General features: G+C 52.1%; 1 protein-coding gene across 5 annotated transcripts; it reads left to right on the top strand.

Annotated features, from left to right (window-relative positions):
• The first annotated feature begins 876 nt into the window (after positions 1-876).
• OCRL (OCRL inositol polyphosphate-5-phosphatase) lies at positions 877-20,669 on the top strand. 5 transcript variants are annotated; one of them, XM_042824990.1, is made up of 23 exons: positions 877-1,076; positions 1,301-1,380; positions 2,045-2,083; positions 2,711-2,821; positions 2,898-2,993; positions 3,356-3,476; positions 3,565-3,726; positions 4,287-4,388; positions 4,825-4,939; positions 6,430-6,546; positions 6,697-6,884; positions 8,270-8,381; positions 9,470-9,579; positions 10,528-10,663; positions 11,172-11,282; positions 11,660-11,825; positions 12,016-12,251; positions 15,611-15,634; positions 17,505-17,624; positions 17,843-17,927; positions 18,383-18,510; positions 19,214-19,325; positions 19,419-20,669. In XM_042824990.1, the coding sequence occupies exons 1-23, from the start codon at positions 877-879 to the stop codon at positions 19,541-19,543; spliced, it is 2,796 nt and encodes a 931-aa protein (XP_042680924.1). In that variant the 3' UTR covers positions 19,544-20,669. The 5 variants fall into 5 exon arrangements, with proteins under 5 accessions (XP_042680924.1, XP_042680928.1, XP_042680925.1 ...); XM_042824994.1 differs by having other exon boundaries at positions 998-1,076; positions 2,714-2,821; XM_042824991.1 differs by lacking the exon at positions 877-1,076 and having other exon boundaries at positions 1,337-1,380; positions 2,714-2,821; positions 2,898-2,987; positions 3,353-3,476.
• The last annotated feature ends 1,043 nt before the right edge of the window (positions 20,670-21,712 follow it).

Raw genomic sequence — 21,712 nt, 5'->3', positions numbered from 1 at the left:
AAGCAGTTCCCTACAGCAGCTCACACAAGTAGGTGTCCAGGCAGGTCTTGAACATCTCCAGAGAAGGAGACTCCACAACCTCCCTGGGCAGCCTGTTCCAGTGCTCTGTCACCTCACCATACATCTGTGCAGAACTTCCTATGCTGCAGTTTCTGTCCGCTTCCCCTCGTCCTGTCTCCACACACTACTGAAAACAGCCCGGCCTCGCCGCTCTGCCCCCCGCACCTCAGATATTTACAGACCTGGATCAGGTCCCCTCTCAGTCCTCTTTTCTCCAGGCTGAACAGACCCGGTTCACTCAGCCTTTCCTCATAGCAGAGATGCTCCAGGCCCTTCACCATCTTTGTGGCCCTCCGCTGGACTCTTTCCAAGAGGTCCATGTCTTTTTCGTACTGGGGAGCCCAGAACTGGACGCAGTGCTCCAGATGAGGCCTTACCAGGGCGCAGTAGAGGTGGAGGATGGCCTCCCTCGACCTGCTGAACACGCTCTTTTTAATGCTCCCCAGACCTCTGGGCCCTACAGGCCCCTATAACTTCCGGTTCTCCAGTCCCAGTAACCCCCTAAGTCCCCATCGCCCTCGCTCCCCGCCCCCTGCAGCCCCTCCCCGCGCTCACCGCCGGTACCGCTCCTCCTCGCTGTCCGCCATGACGCCGCGCCGCCGCCCCGCGTTTCAAACCTGACCCTTCCCGCCCTGCCCCGCACAGGAGAGCCGCGCTCGGCCAATCAGCGCCCGGGGGCGGGGCCGGGGACCGAAAGCTCCCCGCCGTGCGCGCCGAGCGGTCCTCCCGCCGCAAGGGGGCGATGTTGTTCAGAGCGCCGCTCTCCGCTGGAGGGGCGGCGCGGGGTCGCCGGGAGACGGAGGCGCCGCCGCCGCCATGGAGCCGCCCGCCGCGGCCTGGGGCCTCGCCGAACGCACCGGGAGTCGCCCGGGGCCGGCGGGGAGGGGCCGGCCGGGCGGGGGGCGGTGCCGGCGGGGAGGGCAGGCGGCGGCGCGGGGTCTGCTCGGAACTGAGGTGCGGGCGGGGCGACGGGAGCCGTGCGCGCTGAGCTTGGCCCAGCGGGGCGGCCGATACGGGTGAGTGCGGGGCGGCGGCGGGGCGGGACTGGGACCGAGCGGAGCCGTCCTGTTGTCTGTCGGTGTCTCACTGTCCTGTCCGGTGTGCAGGGCTGGCCGGGGCAGGACGGCGTCCCTCGGGCGGTGGCGGTGCTGCTCCCGGCAGCGCTCATTGCTGCGCTATCGGCCGTGCGTCCGGGAAGGAGCCGGCCCGGCGATTTTACACGGCTTCGCTCTGTCTGCAGGGTCCTTATCCACTCACAAGAGAGAGAAAACTCGGAGCCGGATTACATTCCCATCAACGGCCGCTTTAAGTGCGTGCAAGGTACGGCCTCCTGCAGCGTCTCTCTCGTGGCAGCCGGAATCCACTGCCGTTCGCTGGCAAAAACGGGATTTCGTGGTTTTTCTTGACCTCAGCCTCTGTGCAGACTGCGTGCTTCCACCAGAAGTAAAACTTGTGGTTTATGGGCTCCTGTGCCTTCCACACCTGAGTGGGGCCGCCTTGTCTCAGCAAACCTGCAGGGACCGTTCAAAAGCTCCCGAAGCTGCCAGCTCCAAAGAGCTGCACGTGGAGTAGGAAATAACTCGAGGTGTTGTCTAGGAGGAACTTAAATAGCAGTGGATGCCCTTGGGGGAAATGCTTGTTTATTTTAGTTTATAACCTTCTGTGTAATTTGGTGTAGTTCTGGCCATCATTTTTGCTGTGTAAGATAAGCTCTCGGGTTCATTGCCAGACTGGTGTTTCACAAAGGCCCCGTGCCTGGCCAGATACGTGAGAGCTCTGAATGTTAGCAGTCTTCTCTGTGACATTCTGATTGTCCGAGCTGTCCACATGTGCCGTTCTTTCTGCTGGAGCTGGTATTAGTAGCAGAGAGGTTTCTTCCTTTCCTAGGACTCCTGTGGCTAGAAGCAGGCAATGTGCTTTTTTGACTGTGTGCTTCCCACGGTGTTCAAGGTGAAGTCTCAGTGCTTTTTCTTTTCTCTTTCAGAGGCAGAAGAAACTCTGCTGATTGATATAGCTACGAACAGTAAGTTTTATAACTATGGACAGTTGTGTGTTAAGCTCCTTCCAGGAAACTGTGCCCTGTTTTGGGTGCCGATGAGTGCTGCTTTTACTTGCCTCCATACGTAGTGTTGTTGGACCAGGCTGGAGTTGTATTTTGTCAAGTGTTTTCTGACTTTTGTAGACATCCGGTTGTCCAAATAAAAGTGTTGGCAATTGGTTAAACTTTAACTTCTTAAATCTCTTCTCAAGGCCCTGAATTGGCTTCAGAACCATTCTCAATTCCCTTCCATTTCTTTGACCTGACCCCTGGTTACTATCTGCCTTTTAACACCATGCATATGACAGCTCTCCCTATTCACTCATTCTGCTTTCCCTTTCAGTGCTTTCTTACTACTTTTAGAGCTCTTCTCTGTGAGATAGCAGTGGGGAAAAGGTTTCCTAAAAACAGGAAAATGTGACTGGTGCTATCCCAAGTGGGATAAGCTCTGAAGTGCTGTGAAACTTGGTTAGGTGCAAATTGCCATCGGAAGGAGTAGCTGGATGTTGCCTTCCCTTGCAGAGCTCAGAGGATATGTAGTAATTCTACTGGCTCTGAGGATGTAACATCTGTCAGGCAGGCTTGACTGTGAGTTTGTGTTTATGTCTGAAGCAGGCTGCAAGATCCGGATACAAGGCGACAAGACAGCTGAGAGGCTCTTTGAAATCCCTGATGAGGAGCATTGCCTGGGGTTCCTCGCAGAAGTGCAGAGCATACAGGAAGGTAAGCAGAGCTGTCACTGTCATCCTGAAACCCTCAGGCCACCAGCAGTACCTGATAGGGCTCACTCTGTTTCCAGCTCAGTTAAAGGACTCTCTGCCTGGACATAAGGAATCGGACAGCTGGCATCAGATGGAGAAAAACCTCCCAAGTCTATTGCAGGCCTCTTCTCCAGGTATTGAAGTGGCTGTCACCTTTGCAAGCTCTGTGGTGTGTGCAGAACTGGGCCCTTGGTGGCAAGGATGCTGCATTCGACGCTGCCTTCTGACCCATTTCCTTTGCTCACCATATCCCATGCAAAACAAAACATCTTCATCCTCTGATTCTGTTGCCCTGGATTGTTCATTTCTTCTTGAGTGCTGGCTCCTCTCAGTGCCTTGTTAAGTTCTGTTTTGCCTTGACCCTGTCCCTCACTCTCTGTGTTATCAGAGCTGGTGTATTGCTGTTATCACTCGCTCTTTCAATTCCCGAGGAGCTACCTTCATTCCTTTCTTTGTTCTGAGCTGCATTAAGTTGTGCTTGGCTTTTTCTTTACAGGAGCTCTGGGGTTTGAGGATGACTTTGATGCTCTAAGCCTAGAGAAGAAGAGAAACATGCAAAACCACCAAGCAGGCTCTCGCCGGGAACCCCCACCTCCTCCTGTGCCTCCAAGTAGGCAGTAAGTAGCATGGTGAATCTCTTCCCTTTTTTCCTTCTCTTCCTCGACAGCAGGACCAGTTTTAATTCTGCTCTTGCTTCCTTCTGAGGTTTCACCGAGAGAGAGAAGGGACATCAAGAGACCAGCCAAAAGTAACCGACACCATGCGCAAAATGTTTTTACCCAGCAACCAGTCAGGACAAAGAGAAGGCCTCATCAAACACGTGCTTGGAAAGAGAGAGAAGGAATATGTCAACCTTGAGAACTTCAGGTTAGAGCTGTGACCAGGCAACACCACACAGAGAGAGTGACGGGACTTTGTAACCCCTTCTGTGAGCTCAAATCCAGGCCAGGTTTGAAATCTGGCAGCTGCTGATGCATTGCCAGCTTGGGTGGCTAAACGGGGATTTGTGCAGACTGAAAGGGAAAGAAATGTCTGCAGCACAGCTTCTCCTTTTGCGTCATTTTCTTTATGAGTGTCAGATCTCTGGACCTTCATGTAAGACTGAAAGCAATTGGCAGAAGGAGAAAAAAGGGAGCTGTCCCACAGCTTTAGCATCGTCCCACACAACGTGATTTTAACAGAGCCAGATGTTTGCTGGCCCCAGTAAAATGTCTTTGTTTTTGTAGCATTCTGCAAAATTGGTGTCACTGAAGATGAGCCAAGCTAAGGAATATTTTCAGTTACCCCATAGTTGTCATTACCCTGTGCACGGATTGCTCGTGTGTTCCCTTCTCCCAGCCTGGATGCTGTTCTGTGTACACTGGAAATACTGGGCTGGTGCACTGGTTATTGTGTTTTCTTGCAGTTCAACTGCTTTTGTATTGTAGATTTTTTGTGGGAACGTGGAATGTGAACGGGCAGTCTCCAGACAGTGGCTTGGAACCCTGGCTGGCATGTGACACAGAGCCTCCCGACTTCTACTGCATTGGGTGAGAAGCAATTGCCTTGTATTTACTTATGGTGCCAGGTTTGTGCTTGGTACTGGTGTAGTGTGCTTATCTGAAGCTCCTGTCGTGCTCTCAGAGGTTCCACAAAGCTGAGCTGTGTCTAAAGGAGAATTGCCCTTTGGTTGAGGTGGGCTATCAAGTTGAACGAGGGTTTACTGTGGTGTAGCAGAAGAGATTTTCCTTGAGGTGTCTGCAGAGCTCCCTGGCTGTCCTCAATCAGAAGTCATACTTCCAGCAGAGAGGAGTTTCCTGGGCTGTATTGCAGTAGTGTCTCAGAGGCACTGCTGCTGCTTTAGGAAGAGAGAATGAGGTTTTTCTACCAAGAAGAGATATTCATGAAGGTTTCACGTTGGACCTTCCTATAGCAAGAGAGTGATCTGTAGCACATTCCACTTCTGCTAAGTTGGCTTGGTTTTAGATTCCAGGAGCTGGACCTCAGCACGGAGGCTTTTTTCTACTTTGATTCTGCAAAGGAGCAGGAATGGCTGGCTGCTGTGGAGAGGTCCCTGCACCCTCAGGCTAAGTATAAGAAAGTGAGTTCTGTTGGGGGTACGGGGGCTTGTCAGGGTTGGAAATACTGGAAAGAGCATAGGAATGGGTTTCCCCTTTTCTCACTTGACCCACAAAGCAGACTGGAGGAATGAAGGCTGTTGCTTAGCATGTGTCTAGCAGTCTGTGTGTCAGATATGCTGAACTGAGTCTGGAAGGTCTGCTCATCCTGCTGTTGTAGGGGAACGTTGCACTTTGAAGCAGAAATTAGTGAAGATAGAGATGAAAGCAGCTATAAAATAAGAGGCAGATTTCAATGAATTAAATGCTCAATAAAACCATAGCAGCAGGTTCAAGTTCCTTCTCTGTGTTACTTTCTCACCATTGTGCAGAAACAAGGTGTGTCTTGAGCTGTTAAACAAAATGAATAGTTTCTCCCTGAAGGAATGGAATAATTTGTGAGGAGGAATGTTCTGCAGGCTGCTACCTTGAGGCAGAATTGCTTCGGTTGTGGCACCTGCTCCTCGCTCTGCTTGCTTTGAAACAAGCCATTGTTTTTCATCTCTCTGTAGGGAACTGTTTTGCATGAGCTGCTTTCCCCTCCTTGCTGGCCCGTGTGTTCGCTGTCACACCCCTGTGCTGCTTGTTCTGGGTTGAGCTCAGAGCCGTGGGTTGTAGGTAACAGCAGGAGAATGGAATGCCTCACTGAACTGAAGTTTGTGGTGAAGGAGCCAGGGATCACGATGGGAACTGCAGAGGGGCTGATGTGCTTCTGCCTTTGTGTTACATGAGTAACGCAGGCAAACTTCTTCCACTCTTGCAAGGGGGGGAGGGTTTGTCTGCAGGCAGAGAGCAGCGACTGAAACCATAGATAAGGCTTTGTGGTTGCAGGCAAATGTCACTCCTGTGGAGAGTGCTGAGTTTTCTGGCTCTTCCCATTTATTTCTGTGGTTTCAGCTTCTTCTTTCACTAAGCTTAATCCCAGCACATCTTAACGCCTCTCAAGTGAGCATGCAGGCTGTGCTCAGGCTGAAGGCCTCAGCACTGGCTTTCAAGGTGATGATGCAGGGCTTGTTTGGAGGGTTCAGGGAGACTGTGGGTCACAAAGTGCCCAGAGAATCATTGGCAGACCTGTGATCCCTGCTGGGGTGTGCACATCAGCACTGTGTTAACACCTGTGAGTTTAGCTCTGCAGCTGGGAAGAACTTCTTGGCTCCAGAAGGAAACTCTTTGCATTAGAGAAAAAAAAACTGCTGTGCATTTGTGAAGTTTCTGTTACCTCGCAAGACAGCAGTGTTTTGTGGGGAAAAGCACCACAGTGGGAAATGTGGTAAGCTCAGCACTGCTGATGGCTGTTGGGAGATATTGGGTCGTCTTCCAGAAGCTAACTTTGGGACAGGAGAATCCTTGTGTGCTGTTGCAAGCGTGGATTGAGTACAAAACATAATGAGGGACGGAGAAGTCAGGCAGAGCACAGAGCAGGCAAACTGGGCACTGCCCTTCTGGAAATCTAGGATTGCTTTTATTTTTGCAGGTGCAAATGGTCCGTTTGGTTGGGATGATGCTGCTTGTGTTCGCTAGGAAGGATCAGCTGAGCAACATCAGGGAGGTGGTGACAGAGTCTGTGGGCACCGGAATCATCGGAAAGATGGTGAGTCACCAAGGCCAGTCTATTGCTTCCGTGTACCCACGCAAGAAATGGCACAGTCTGATCCCGTTCTCATCTCCATGCCATCCCTGTGTTCTCCCTGGTGCCCTGTGTGTGTGATCTCCTCTGTCCTCTGGTCCCTGTCCTGCCCAGGGCAACAAGGGCGGCGTGGCGGTGCGCTTCGTGTTCCACAACACCACCTTCTGCATTGTCAACTCCCACCTGGCCGCTCACGTGGAGGACTTTGAGCGCCGCAATCAGGACTACAAGGACATCTGTGCCCGGATGAGCTTTGTCACCCCTGATGGGACCCTACCTCAGCACAACATCATGAAACACGAGTGAGTTTGGCTGCCTTCCTTTCTCGAAGCGGTGTTAAATAATAGAGATCGAGCCAAAATCACAGCAACGAGAGGTTTTGCTCTGTTTTTTGACTTAATTAACAGTGTCATTAAAAATGCCAAGGCACCTGGTGCGCTGTAGCACCTGCAGCCAAGCTGCCAGGTCACCTTTCTCTGCAGTCACTCGGGCACTCTGTAATGGCATTTTCCTCACGTATAATGTTCTCATTTCAAACAGCATTTCTGAGTCAGTGGCTGAGCATTACAGGGCTCGAAAATGTGGTGGGTTGAATTGTGATGGTAAGTGGAGTGTGGATATGGGAAGAAAAGGGATGGCAGGATGGGCAGAGTTTGTGCCTTTTAGACTTCTTGTGTTTAATGAGCGTTTACAGTGAGGTGGCATACAGGCATTGCTTGATTTTTTGTTGTTGTTATGGACAGTGGTGCTGTGTGATCCAAGCCAAGCCCCATCACGTGTACAACAAAGCATATAAATTAACCTTTCATAAACCTGCTGCAAAGTAACGATAGTTCTGTAGTTAATTATTAAGCCATTAAAAATGTCACGTGTTAGATTGTCCTTGATAATTCTCTAATGGAAAAATTGAGGTTTGGTTGTAAGCAGGAAGAGCTTTGGTACTAAAGGAAGGGTTAGATTTTAATCCTGGAATGAAACCTTTATGGGCTAAAGAGAGAATATCAGCAGGATGTAGGTCTGTTTGGAAGCCCAGAGAGGAGCAGAGTAAGAGCAGGTACTGATGAGATAGAAACATTCTAGAGATCATAAGATTAAAGGGAGCATACCCATGCTTTTGCAAATGGTGCATCAGCCAGTGTGTGCTGGGTGGGTGATAAGGTGGTGTTCTGAGCTGAAGGAAAGGCAGTGGGAAACCAGCTGGTAAAACCTGGGATGACACAGGCTGCAAGCGTGCAGATGCATGCAGGTAAGCCTGTGTAACTGATCAGCAAGCAGGAGAGAGTTCTGTAGTTGTCACAGTCTGTATGCAGGAGGAGTCTGAGTGCCAGGGGGACTTTGTGTAGCTTGGGAGGATTTGAAGCCTTGGTGGGACGTGTGGGTTTTGCTTCGTTTGAGATTTGGTGGGGGTCTCAAGGCTATTTTCAGCCTGAGGCAAACTCTTAATGTTTCTCATTAAACCGAGTCTTCAGTCTCATGTGAGGTTCCAAAGGAGATGCTGTAAAGGACCAACAGGAGGGCTGGGACAGATGCCACTAGAAATTTCTACTTTCAAGTTCAGTCTTCCAGGTCTCTGTTGTCTTCTGTGTGTTTCAGTGTTAATCACCAGCAGCCAATTCTATCCACCCCTTCTTCCCTGTGTGGTTTACAATACTGACTGCTGCCTCTTCTTTTCCGTGTTTGTTTTCAGTGTTGTCATCTGGCTAGGAGACTTGAACTACAGGCTTTGTATCCCTGATGCCAACGAAGTGAAAAGCCTTATCAGTAAGAACGAGCTTCAGAAGTTGTTGATGTACGACCAGGTCAGTGAACTCCACCTTTGTTTGCTCCATACTTGTGTGAAGTCATCTTGGCTCACGTTGTGCTTGTGCTTGGGAGGAGCTGGCAGGCTCTCTGCAATAAGTGCCTGTAGGCAGTGATGCTAGAGCATAGATAGAGCTCTGAGTGTCTTGGTGACATCAGCCCCCTGAACCAAACCAGCTTGTAGGCAATGCTGGGCTTAGCTGTGACTCAGGCAATTGCTATGGAAGTGTCTTTGAGTCTCGCTGGAAGATTTTTCTTGTAAGGACATGCTGTAAGCTGGAGCACGGGAATTTGTAACAGCAGCAACAGCTGCTGTAGTCAAGTGTCCTGGAAAAGGTATTGATTTAGAGACCATGACTTGGCAGCTCACAGTTTGACCTAAATTCTGTGCTGTGGTCTTCCCCACTTAGTGTTTCTTTGCAGCGTGCTGGAATGCAAGACAGCACCAGATGTGTCTTTAAGATGAAGGATTGTACCTCTGAAATGTGAACGAATGTAGTGGTGTCTCTGACCCACAGTTTAACAGTAAATCTGATTGTTTCTGTTCTGTAGCTCATTTGTGCTGTACTACAGAGCTTCAGGCAGCAAACAGCTGCAGCTTAGATTTTTTGTGAGGACCAAATCTGGGAAGCTTTGCAGCAGAGTAAAAGAGGAAAGGGAAGCAGTGTCAGGTTGTCATCTGAGCACAGTTCTGGGTGCTTTTGATAAGCAAATGACTGTGAAATATTAATGATGGGGATGCTTAAGCCTGCAAACTGATGAAGGCATTTAGCACAAGTGGAACAATTAATATTTCTCTGCGTGGTTTGGTGAGCAGCACTGTGCCTGGTTGTGTTCAGTCTGTTTGGAAAACACCCCACTGTGTGTTGAGTCTCGACCTTTGCTGAAGGTGTAACATCTGAGAGGCAGCTTTGGGGATGTCTCTGGTAAATCCCATGGTCACAAGTTGCAGTTGCTCTGCCTGCAGTTCTGTTCTCTGCTGGGGGGGGGGGGGGGTGGTTGGGGGCGGTTGGTTTGGGGTTTGTTTTTGTTCATCTGGCTTTTTGTTTTGGTTTGATTTTGGAAAATGATCTTTTTCTGCTTCTAGCTGAACATCCAACGTATTCATAAGAAAGCATTTGCAGATTTCATCGAGGGAGAGATTAAGTTCATCCCCACATATAAATATGACTCTAAAACAGATCGCTGGGATTCCAGGTAAACTTGTTGCTAATTGACATTTTCTTGCAAAAGGTGATTTCCTGCTTCTTAAAGGTAGAAATGCCTCTCAGTGTTACTTTGGTGGCTAGAGGGCACAGGCAAGTTGTGCTCCTTTGTTTTCCCTACCACTTTGAATAGGCACATCCTGTGCACACTGAGCAAACGTGGGCCTTAACCCTCAGTTGTTGTGATTTCAATACATGAAGGGAGGTAAACTGAGCTCACAGATGCCTGTGCACTGGAAGGGGTTTTTATTGCTATCAGAGACAAACAGCATAAAAGGAGCTGGAGAGGAAGAAATGCTCTCTGTGAGTCATGCTGTCCCCTGACTTGCACACCCCCAGGGATGGCTACCTTGGCATAGCAGCAGGGGTTCCTCCTGTTGCTGTCTGCTTCGTGCCTCCCATGGACGTTTGTGTATCAGCTGCAGAAACTTGCTGTGAATTGAGAAACTCTCAAGAAGGTGTTCTGAACCATACAGCAATCAGATTTTACTCTGCCTGTGTTTATGAACCAACGCTGCAGTTAATCTGGAGAAGGAAAACCCAGGATTCAGACTTTGTAACATAATAGTAATAGCTGAGTAGGCTTTTCCTAATGGAAACGGTGGGTGGTGGATCAAGCAATAATGTGCAGAAGGGCAGCAGAAGAAACTAGAGCAGTTTGGGACCTGCTGCACGTGGACTCAGACTGTGGAAACAGTGCTGTTTGTGGTCATAGTTTCCTGATGCTGGAAGGGATTTTAGCTACTGTAGAGGGAAGGGGAAGAAAGCAGAAGAAATGCCATAACATTCCAGCCATGGGAAGTGTGGGAGTTCATTCCATCACTGCTGCTGTGCTCATTGGTGGTAGGGGTGGGGGGAGCTGCCTGGCCAGGAAGAGGAACAGCTTTGGACTTTGGTTGGAACTGTTGGATTCCCTTGTTAACCTGAGTTTTCCTTGTAGTGGGAAGTGTCGTGTGCCAGCGTGGTGTGACAGAATCCTCTGGAGGGGTGGGAACATCAACCAGCTCCACTATCGCAGCCATATGGACCTGAAGACCAGTGACCACAAGCCAGTCAGCGCGCTTTTCCACATTGGGGTAAGGCCTCCTTTCTTCTGTGGAAGAGCAGGGCGTCCGTGTTGTCTCTTATTCCTTCAGGAGGTGGTCTTGTAGCCAAGGCACAGCTGTGAACGCTGTGACAAGAGCACAGAGAAAAGAAAAAGTGAAGTGTGTCACAGCACTTGGTGGGGGTGCTGCTACTTGGCAGCCGTGCCAGCCTCTGCAGAGCAAATGGCAGCTGTGGTCTTCATGTGGCTGCTGTGTAGCCCAGGTGTGTAGTGCTGGGGCAGTGTTATACCAAAGTGCTGCAGTGTTTGCTGTCCTTTACCTGCAGATGTAATAGGGAGGAAAGCAGTCTTGCTGGCTGCTTTAATGCTGCTTATCTTCTGGGCTATAGCCTGAAGAGCGATGAGTAGCGCTGCAAGATGTTACTGCTGTCCTGCAGAGATCACCCCCAGCAGTGTGACCCGTTGCCCAGAAACACTCCCAAAAGAGTTCCTGTGAAGCTGATCAGAAGCTTAGCTGGGCATTTTCTGATTTTCCACAGGTAAAGGTTGTGGATGAGCAGAGATACCGAAAGGTGTTTGAAGATATCGTCCGCATGATGGACAGAATGGAGAACGACTTTCTTCCTTCGCTGGAGCTGAGCAGGAGAGAAGTGAGGATGAAATCCAAATTGCTGCCCACTTCCCAAACACGTCAGCTTCAGAAGTGCTAGATTTGATTCACCAAACTGAATTGTAGGAAATTTGTCTGTTACTGTGTGATCAGAAGGATTAGAAGGAACATCTTCCCACCATCACCTGGTGTAGGGAACCTGCTTTGGCAGGGAGGTTGGACTTGATGATCTCTGGAGGTCCCTTCCAACCCCTACAATTCTGTGATTCAATTCTGTGATTCCCTTGCCTTCATGACAGATCTTCCCTTAGAAGTCATGCATTGTGTGGGCTCGTGGGTTGCCATGATGGAAGGGTGACTGTCTGTGTGTTCTGTCATTGCCACTAACACGATCTGTGTTCTCTGCTCTCATTGCAGTTTCACTTTGAGAACGTGAAGTTCCGGCAGCTGCAGAAGCAGAAGTTCCAGATAACCAACAATGGACAGGTTCCCTGTCACTTCTCCTTCATCCCAAAGCTCAGTGACAAGCAGTACTGTAAGCCCTGGCTTCGGGCTGAGCCTTGTGGAGGTTACCTGGAGCCAAGTGAGTTTTGCTGCTGTCGTAGCACGTTGGTGCAGATTGGCATCCCATCTCTGCTCAGTCCTTCCCTTCTTTCCCTTCCCACCATCATCCTTGTTTGTCTGCTGTGTTTTGTGGCCATTGTCCCTGCTGTGTCTCTCTTTGTCACTGTGAGGAGTGCATCTCTGTTGATGAGAGCTGCTGCTTGTTGCAGATGAGAGCGTGGACATCTCCTTGGACGTGTATGTCAGTAAGGACTCCGTAACCCTGCTGAACTCAGGCGAGGATAAAATTGAGGATATTCTCGTCCTTCACTTGGACAGAGGGAAGGACTATTTCCTCACCATCAGTGGCAGCTACCTGCCCAGCTGCTTTGGCACCTCTCTGGAGGCCCTGTGCCGAATGAGACAACCCATCCGGGAAGTTCCAGTCACCAAACTCATTGACCTGGTAAGCTGCATTATTCCTGGAGCACAGGCTGCTGTCAGTGGGCATGTTGTATTTACCCTGCAGTTCTCTTAGCAGGGAGAGAACATATTCCCTTCTAAAAGCAGGAGTAATGCCTTCTGCTTGGGTCAGCTGTGCTGCCTCTAAGCTGATTTACTTCTTCCAGAGTGTGAGATTGTTGTTTGTGATTTCCTTCCACCACCAATGCCTTTTGGTAGCCCATACTTTATCTGCAGTTTCTTTGACTAAATACTCCATGGCGTTGAGACAGAGCAGTGATCCCATCTCCCTGCGTGTGCATTGCTGCCTGTTGGTGCTGGCATGCTCAGATTGAGTGGCACTGAGGTGCCATAAGCAGTGTGACTGAAATACTCTCTTCTGAGATGGCATGGAGGGCTACAGGATCCATTTCCTTCTGGGCTGCTGTGGTATTTGCATTGCTTACGGAGAGGAACAGGCAGCAGTGGGACCGAAGAAAGGAACTTGGTGCTGTTCAGTATGCTGATGGCTACAGCTCAGCAAATGGCCAGTCCTGCAGCCTCTCCAGTCACTTCCTGTCACACTAACCACTGTGAGCAAGCTCTTCTGCAGTGCAGAGATAACTCTTAACTCCAAATTTCACCAGTCCCTAGTATGTTAATATACATACTTCCAAAACCACTTTTATGCCTACAAGATGTTTGTGCCCTCATCATCTTTTGCCTTTTTGGTACCCTGAGGCTGTTTCTGGGTTTCCATCCTGTTTTGGGGGCATTCATTCTTGTTTTCAGCCTGCTTTCATTCCTGTTTTCTTATGGCCTTTCCTGGCCTCGCTTCGACACAGTTTCACAGTTGCTGAGTTTTAGTCCCCTTACCCATTCCTGTTCAGGCAGGAAGGCCATTTGTATTCTGTTCACATGAACAGTTAGGCCAGTTCTTTCGGTCTCTCTGATGTGTTACAGCTGTCCTCTCTTCTCATACTTTTCAGTCTTGTCCTTCCATTCATTTCTTTGTCTGATGAGCTGCTGCTTACTCACATCTGTAGATCTGACAGCTTCCACTCCTGCTGGCTTAAGCTCCTTTCTCTTCCCTTTAGTAGCTGCCCTACCCTTGCTGACTCTTCCAGTTCCCTCCCTTTCTAGTAAACATCCACTTTTCTCATTGGCCCAACATGCAGAAAGACCACTTGTTACACTAGAATTACATTTTTTGTAATCACAAGATTAGGCTGAGAAGAATCCAGGTGGCAAGATTCAGGTTTGTAGGTTTTTTGCCTCCTCAATTCTAGCAACTAATCCAGGCCTCAAGCTCCTCAGGCTGTTCAGGATTCAGCTGTTTGTCATCCTCCTTGTTTTAGAAATGTGTCAGACTTGGTCTGGAGCATTTTGTCAGTCTTGGTGACTTCCTTAGCTTCTCAGTGCTCACTGCTGACTGCTTGCTTGATGGATAGGAATCAGGCCTGGCCTTTCTGTCCTCTTGGATACACACTATTGCTTTTCTGTCTGACTAATCTGTTCTTTGACACCTCTTCAGCTTCCATTACCTCTAGATTTCTTTCTTGTGCTATTCAGAGAGAAGCACAGGAAGCAAAACAACCAGAGAAGAGCAAAACATGAAAGCACTCTGTCCCAGTATCTGTGGGAGAGCAGCAGTCTCTTCAGTCAGTGAGGTCACTTGGACTGCAGTACTTCAGCTGGAACTTGGAAAGCAGGCTGAAGGAATAAAATGTGTCACAGCCCAAAGCCAAGTGTAGTCACTTAGATTATAAAGCTAGTGCCACGTTAGAGCTATTTCAGGCCTGCTGTCTTTGATCATACCTGTGAGCTGAGAAATTCCTGGAGACAGGAAAAGACGAGCGCTTTCTCCAAGGGAGAGCAGTGAGTGTGTTAACCCTGCACAGCCCAGGGCTGTTCTGCTGCAGTTACACCTATTTAGCAAATGTTTGGACCGTGCAAAGCAGGCAGTGTGTCTGTATATGAAGCATGCTCTCTCTTGCACTTACATGGTGTGAGGGCTTCACTGCATCAAGCATTTTTCTTGGCCTGGCAAAACTGATTTGGAATTTGGGAGATTTGGAGCTCGGTGAGGGTGTGAGAGCAGACTGGTGCAGGATAGCAAAGTGCAGGTGGGAGTGTTTGGAAATGGTTCTCCTGCTTTTCTCAGCAGAAGCTGCAGCCACCTGAGCATCCTGCTTTTGGAATTTCAGTATTAACCTCTCTTCATCTCTTTTTTTTTTTTTTCTTGGGGTCCTACTGTAGGCTTTAAGAAGCCTCTTGAAAAGTCTTTTCTCGGGTGTGTGTTATTATCATGGAGCCAATGGTGCTGAATGGCCCAGGAAGGAGAGGCGAGGAGCAGGACAGGTGGCAGTGAGGCCATTGCCATGCCTCACCCACCCACCAAAGAAGCCATGCTTCTGTGCAGTGTGGCTCTGCTGTCCTGAGCCTGTGACTGCAGTCGCTCTCCCAGTGCCTTGGAAGAAGAACCTGTGCTGTTTCATCTTTGGAGCCAAGTGTTCTCTGCAGGGGCTGCCCTGTCCCAGTTGTGTTCGAACACAGCGAGCCTCCAAAGGAAGCAGGCACAGCACAGGTGACAGGGGAGCAAAGGGGCTGCTCCCCCCAGGCATGTCCTGCACCTTGGCTGCTGTAGCTTTGTGTCTAGCTCAGCCCTTGAATGGTTTGCTTGCTCCTAACCTGAGAGGTCGATCTGCCAAAATTTAGCTTGCTTCCTCTCATGCTCTTCGCTGAGCAGTGTCTTAAGCAGCCAGCCAGCATGGCACTGTCAAGCAGACACTGCTTTGGCTGAGGGATTGGACATGCAGCCTGGAGGAGCTTTGGCATGCTCCTCAGTGCAGTGTGCTAATGCTATTAGGTTGAGACAGACGAGCAGCCTGGGGTTTTGAGCACAAACACTCGTTTCCCTGACTATACACAAAGCTGCTTAGGGGGCCTGCTAGCTCCACAGCTGCCACACGCTCAGAAATACAGATTTAGCCTGGTGTCTGTTTTCTCTCTGGCCTGGTCGCAGGGCAGGATGGCTGAAATAATACAGGGACATCTATTTCCAAGAGGGCAGATTCAAAAAAGGGAACTTCTTGCTGGCAGAGATTTCTCATCTGCCTGTGGCTCAGCAGTGAGCAGCGCTGCTGCCAGGCTGCTTTGAGGAGTTTTCAGAAATCCTGGTGAAGCCGTGCATCATGTGAGCAGGATTTCTGCTAACTGACAGGCAAATCTCCCACTGTAGGTTTAGCTTTGGCCACGTCAGCAAAACGTGTGAAGGAGCTGCCGTTCGGTGGGTTCTCCTCATGCCTACTGTGTGTCTGCTTAATTTGAGATCACGTTCTCTCTCTTAATGATACTTTTTCCTCTCTTTCCCACTGCTCTCAGGGAGAAGACAGCTTCTTAGAAAAGGTAACGCGATTAATTGCTGGGAAAGTCTGCTTCTTGGTGACTTGTCTGTAAAGAATGAGAGTTGGTTTTCTGCTGAAGAGGGGAGGGGAGGTGGGAGCAGAGGGAGTGCTTTTTCCAGCAAAGCCTCTTAGCGCAGCCGTGGGCCCAGAATAGAAGAGAGCACATAGGAGCACAAAGTGACCCCACAGAAAGATGGGGCCAGCCTGACTGAGCTGCTTAAACCTCACCAAATATGCTATGGGCAAAACCAACCAACCAAAGCACCTCCTGATCCAGGCAGCAGTGGTGAATGCTTCCGGCAACGACTGGCGAGCTGTCACACGTGTGAATTAGCTCTGACCACACGTACCAGATGGATTCACCACAGCAGCCTTACCAGATGTGGGGAAAGGGCTGAACTAATCGACTGCAATCTTCTGTTCTTTCCATCTTGACGTGCCCTCCTGCAGGAGGCAGATGTTCCTCTGCTTCCTCCAGCGGCAGCTTGAGCTGCCGCTCCTTCCTAGCAGCAGGGAAGGGAGGATTTGGGTGCCTCCTGGGAGCATCCTTTTGCAGAGCATCTTGCTTCCTGCGGAGAGGGGGCGGAGATGCCTTCTGTTCCTCGCACACGGCAGGAGAGGGCGCTCGGTGCCCAGCCGATGCTCAAGGACAGCCCGAGCCTCTTGTGCCTGTGCTCCAGCAGCTGGGGAGGGCTCTGCAGCGCTCAGGAGGGCAGCCTGGCAGAGCGTGTGCTGCTCTGCTGCTCGGCCCCAGCGCTACGATGCCCTGCAGTGGGGACTTCTTTGGTGAAGAGCCTTTAGCTCTCAAGGAAGGTCCACAGCTCTTGCCTTTTTTCTCTTAAAAGGAAGTAGTGAGTAATGTGCTTGCTTAACTGCTTCTGAAGCTTCCCTGTGTGTGCTTGGATGGGTGAGGTAGGTGTGCAGCCATGACCCAGCAGGGTGAAACCGAGTGGTGTGCGGGGCAAACCTGTGCTGTGCTGTGTGTCAGAGGTGGCTGGTGCCTGTGTTGCTGGGGCTCGAATCAGGGCCATGCAAACCCAGCCCAAGCTGGCCGTGGGCAACTGTGTGCACTGCACAGGGACAGAGATCACAGTTGTCATGGAAGCTAGCAGCAAAAATGAAGTGCTTTATGTTGGGCTTGTGGTGCTCCTCTGCTGGTGTCCTTCAGATGCGTTCCTGCTTGTGTTGGTCTCTTCTGGCTGGTTTTGCTGATTGTGCTTTGGGAGAGCAGCGTGTGGTATTTCCTTGTGAGCACACAGGATCGTGAGCAATCATAAAGTGAGAATAAAATGAAGCAAGAAAATCTTGTTAAAGATGGGTGTATGGAGATTTGTAAGCAGTTGAGCTCCTCAGCAGCCTCGCGTGAGTACAGCAGGAAAATATGAGAGTGGTGTCAGCGTAGCCTGTGTTCAGCAGGCGCCTTTCTTTAGGAAAATCAGGAAACACTTCAGAAAACCGAGCTGTTTGAGAGTCACTTGTCATCAGAGTACGCCAGAGCCAGTAAAGACACGTCCTTGACTGGACATCCAGAGAGCAGCTGGGCTTAAACTAAAACATGGAAGCTAATGCACCAGCAGGACTCGTTATGCTGTGATCCTCTGATGATGGTGGGAGCGATGGCTTGGACAGGTCATCTTGTCCTCTGAGAGCTGCTGGCTTTGGGGACTGTCATCTGCTGGTTTGTGACGGCCAGCAGGTTGTTGTGAGGGGTGGTGGGAGGGAGTGGGGCAGGGTTCTGATGTCTCTATGCTGCAGGAGGTGGACCAGGTGAGTCCTGGGTTCTGCTGCTTCCCTCCTCCAGGCTTTCTTTACCAAGACCCTTCTGGAGAGACTGGAGTTTCCCTGTAACCTTGTGTGCTCTTTGCCACCAGGAGAAGTCTGTGCTGCAGATTGGCTTCCTGAACAGTGAGGATGCAAGCGAGATGCCACTGCAGATGCCAAAGGAGATCTGGCTCTTGGTGGACCACCTGTACAAGCATGCCTGCCACCAGGTGAGGAGGAGGGCTTCTGCCTGCAGTGGGAAGCTTTTGAGAGCTTGGTGACTCGGTTCATCACGGCACCTGCAGATCAGCTCCAGTTTGGTGTTTTTAAAGCTTTTCCCCTCTGCTTGAGGTGCTGCCTGGGTACCAGTTCTCACCCTGTGTGCCTCAGCTTCCATGAGGAAGGTGACTTTTTCTCATCTCTGTGCTGACACCACTGTCTTTGGCAGGAGGATCTGTTTCAGACTCCAGGCATGCAAGAGGAGCTGCAGCAGATCATTGACTGCCTGGACACCAGTATCCCTGAGACAATCCGTATCCTTGCTGCACATGGCATTCCCAGGAGCCTGCTGGATCTCAGTTCTGCTGTGAAATCTCCCTTGGGAGAGCTTTTGTGGTAGGATCCCATTGGGAGGTCTGGCTCTGCTCTGCACCCAGAGGTGCCCTCTGGCTAGTACAGCTGCAGGGAAGCTGCTGTGAGGCTGTGCCCAGAGCAGGAACTGGCAGTTGGGTTCTGGGGAACCCCTGGGGAAGGGGCTGCTGGAACAGAGGGTCTCAGGGGTGGGCAAACGCAGTGCAAGGTGCATGTAACAGCATTTTGTGTGGTTGGGGGAGAGCAGAGAGGGAAGGCTGTGGTGTTGGGGAGCAATCAGTTAGGCAGGGCTCCGGTGCAGCCTGCAGGGAGGAAGCAGCAGCTGAGCAGACAGGAAAGCAGAGAGGCAGGGGGGTGATCCGTCTGCTCTGTGTGCCCCTTGACTGCCTCTGCCCAGCGGGCAGCAACCACTCTGTGGCTGAAGCACTCCTCATCTTCCTGGAGGCTCTGCCGGAGCCGGTGATCTGCTATGAGCTGTATCAGAGGTGCCTCGACTGTTCTCATGACAGCCGGCTCTGCCGACAGGTGAGGAGATTTCCCTGCTGCTCTGAGCTCTGGCTCGGTGCTGGGGCTCACTGTGTTCCTATGGGCTGGCGTGGAGCTTTGGGAGGTGTGCTCTGGGGAGTTCATGGCGTGAGTGCAGTGAGCTGGGTGCTCTGGCTGTGCTCTCCTGTCAGAAGGCTGTCGCTGCCATCCCAGGGGAGCTGGGGGCTTCCAAAGAGACCCCCAGTGTGCACAGTGTCACCCTGATCGCATGAGGAGTAGCCCCAGGGATTGAAACAACCTCCCCTGGTCTCAAGGGCTTAAGCATCTGCAGAGCACCACCGTTCCTGTGCTTCCTCTAAGGACTGTGACTGAGCAACTCCTAGAAGCAGCTGTTGGGGCCACGAGCAAAGCTAGGCATGTCCTCAGGCAGAGGAAGAAATCAGGCATGTTTCAGAGCTGGCCTCAGGAAGCCTCTCATCCTGGTCCTCGTGCTGCTGCACGCAACTGGATCCCAGCAGAAGATGAGAGGGAAGGAGCCTCAGGGCAGTGTCAGGTTTTACCTGGTGGTGTGGTTCTCTTAGAGGGAGAGTTAGGCAGGAGCTGAAGCGGTGCCATCAGCCATGGGTTGCAGCTGGTGGCTCACTGGTTGTGCAGCAGAAGGGGAATGCTGCCTGCCTGCAGTCCAGACCTGCACAGCTCGGCCTGGCTGGAGCGACGTGCGCCGTGTCTGTTTTGTTTGCAGGTGATTTCTCAGCTGCCTCGCTGCCATCGCAGTGTGTTTCGGTACCTGATTTCGTTCCTCCGAGAGCTGCTCAAATACTCTGAAGACAACAATGTCAGTGCTACCATGATCGGTAAGGCTGTCATCTCTGCCTTCTCCCTGGAGCACATCCCCTTCTTGGCACCTCTCAGGTCTCCGTTCCTGATCTGTAACTTTGCTTCTGCAGCCACCTTGTTCACCAGCCTCCTCCTGCGGCCTCCCCCCAATCTGATGACCAAGCAGACCCAGCAGGACCGCCAGCGTGCCATCAATTTCCTTTATGGTTTCTTGCTTGCCGGGGATGAGGAGTGACTCCTGCCTCTTGCCAAACTGGGCCCTGTGTCGCTGGTGGCTCCTGAAGGGCAGAAGGCTCTAAGCTACTCCAAGTGCCGTGTTTACAGTTGCGAGGGAAGCGTTGTGCCCTCCTTCCCGCTGCTGTACCCCACACTGCAGAGGACCTGCGCACTCATTGCACTGCCATCCACGACGGGAGCTTCCTGCTTTCTCCCCCGGATCCGGCTGGATCTGCTGAGAGCTGAGCACGCTGCCAGCAGCCGTTCCTTAGTGTCACCAGTTCCCTGCACCGCGCTTCTCTCTCCTTGTCACCCCCTGGAGTCGTTGCAGGGAAGAGTGGAGACTGCTGGTGCTGTTGTCCCTGCGGTGCTGGTGGGAGCTCTGTGCTGTTACAGGTGTTGGGCACGTGCCACCCTCAGCCATGCAGCAGACTCAACCCAACACACCGTCACTGTGCTATGAAAGGACTGTGCCAGGAGGGTTATCTGGGCGCGTGGCCTCCTCCCTTCCCTCCATTAGTGCAGTATCCTCTTTCCTGCTTCCCTGTCTGTGGGTAAGGCTTTGTCATTCCTGGCCCCTGCTGTGGCCCCTGGGTTTCTGGCACCAGAGCGCTGCCTGCTCTCCCCTCTCCGTTCCCTTGTGCCCTGGCTTCCTTCTGAGCCAGTGGTGCTGGTGGCCGGGTGGAGGAGCCTGCATCAAGCAGCACTGTGGGCTGCACATGGTTTCTCTGAGGCATGGCACGGAGCAGGACCCAACTCCTGGACCCTGACCCTGCCTGAGGAAGCTGGGGGTGCGGGCAATGTTGGGTGCCTTCCTGTCTGTCCTGATGGGGAGAGGGTGAGGGGTGATAATGAGCCTCAAGTGTAGGAGGAAAGGAGCTGGGGGCCTCTGGTGCTGGGGGGCTGGAAAGGGGGGAGCCTGACCCTGCTCAAACACTACGCTGAGCCCTGCCTGCACTGGGAGTTGCGGGTGCCAATGTCCAGCCTGAGACCCACGAACCCAACCACATCCCACTGCCTGTGTTCCCCTGCAGCCAAGGATCCAGGACCTTGAGGCTCTTATTGTAGTTTTTTTGTTTTTGTTTTTAATTTTTAAATTACATAATTTATTGGAAATCTGTCTGTTCCAAATAAACCTCAGTTGTGCGAGCAGTGCTTTGGCCAGGCTGGGGCTCAGACCAAGCCTTGCTGCCCGTCCCATCACAGGGGCTGCAGCATCCCGTGGCACAGAGCTGTGAAGTGCTGCTACCAGCCATGGCCACGTCAGGTGCTGGGGAGCGGGCACAGCTCTGCTACGCACAGCACCGAGCCCCCAGCGCTCCTGGCTCAGCATCTGGAGCAGAGCTGGAGAAAGCTGGCCTCATCCTGCCGCAGGAAACTGCGACCGGTGTCATCTCCATCTGCATCCTGCCTGCTCCTTGAGCGCGGGGCTGCGCCTGGGCAGCTGCTCCTGACCTCGTCACGGAGAGGATGGGCGCAAGGTGCCGCATTGTTCCTACGGCCGCCGCATTCCTGCCACTGCCGGCGGAAATGCCGGAGAGGGCGCGAAGCTCCGTGGATCCCCAGGGACAGAACGAGGCCTGGCCTGCGTGTCCTCGAGGCTGTGTGGCTCCTTGGGAGCTGGCAGCAGCTCTGAGCCCTGCAAAGTGTTTGGGGATTGAGTACAGCCCGTGCTCCTAGCGGTGATGTCTGTGCAGTGGGAGCAGCGCGGTTGGTGGCATCCGCGTGTCCCTGTTGGGCTCTCTGGCACCCAGTTGTCACTGTGCTGACAGGACCCCACACACAGCCAGGCACTCAGGTGCCACCCTCGTGCACCCACCCTCTCAGCCCTCCTGCAGCAGGTGAGGCTGGCACGGCACAGCGTTGGCACGGCGCACAGCACGGGGAGAGCAGTGCAGCCCGGCAGCCCCCACCTGCCCGCGGGCAGCCAGCCAGGCCAGGAAAAGCCAGAGATTCCTTCGGTCTCCTGGCCCAGGAGCCTTTTCCTCCAGCACCGCTGGCCACAGCCCAACCGGGGGGACCTCCCCGGCCTCCCCCTTCCAGGGCAGCCACGAGGCCGCTGGGTGGGGGCAGCGCATCCTAACCCCCGTACTGAGGTACCCAGCGGCGCTGCAGCCTTCAAACCCTGCGGAAGGGAAGAACCCAGCCGCGTCTCTGCAGGGCGGGCGCAGGCATGCGGCGTGTCAGG

This window comes from Centrocercus urophasianus, unplaced genomic scaffold (genome assembly GCF_019232065.1).
Source record: "Centrocercus urophasianus isolate 14NV4802_14NV808 unplaced genomic scaffold, USGS_Curo_1.0 seq_24, whole genome shotgun sequence".
NCBI lineage: Eukaryota > Metazoa > Chordata > Aves > Galliformes > Phasianidae > Centrocercus > Centrocercus urophasianus.
The sequence above is the reverse complement of the archived record's forward strand: the minus strand, read 5'-3'. Positions and strand labels throughout refer to the sequence as shown.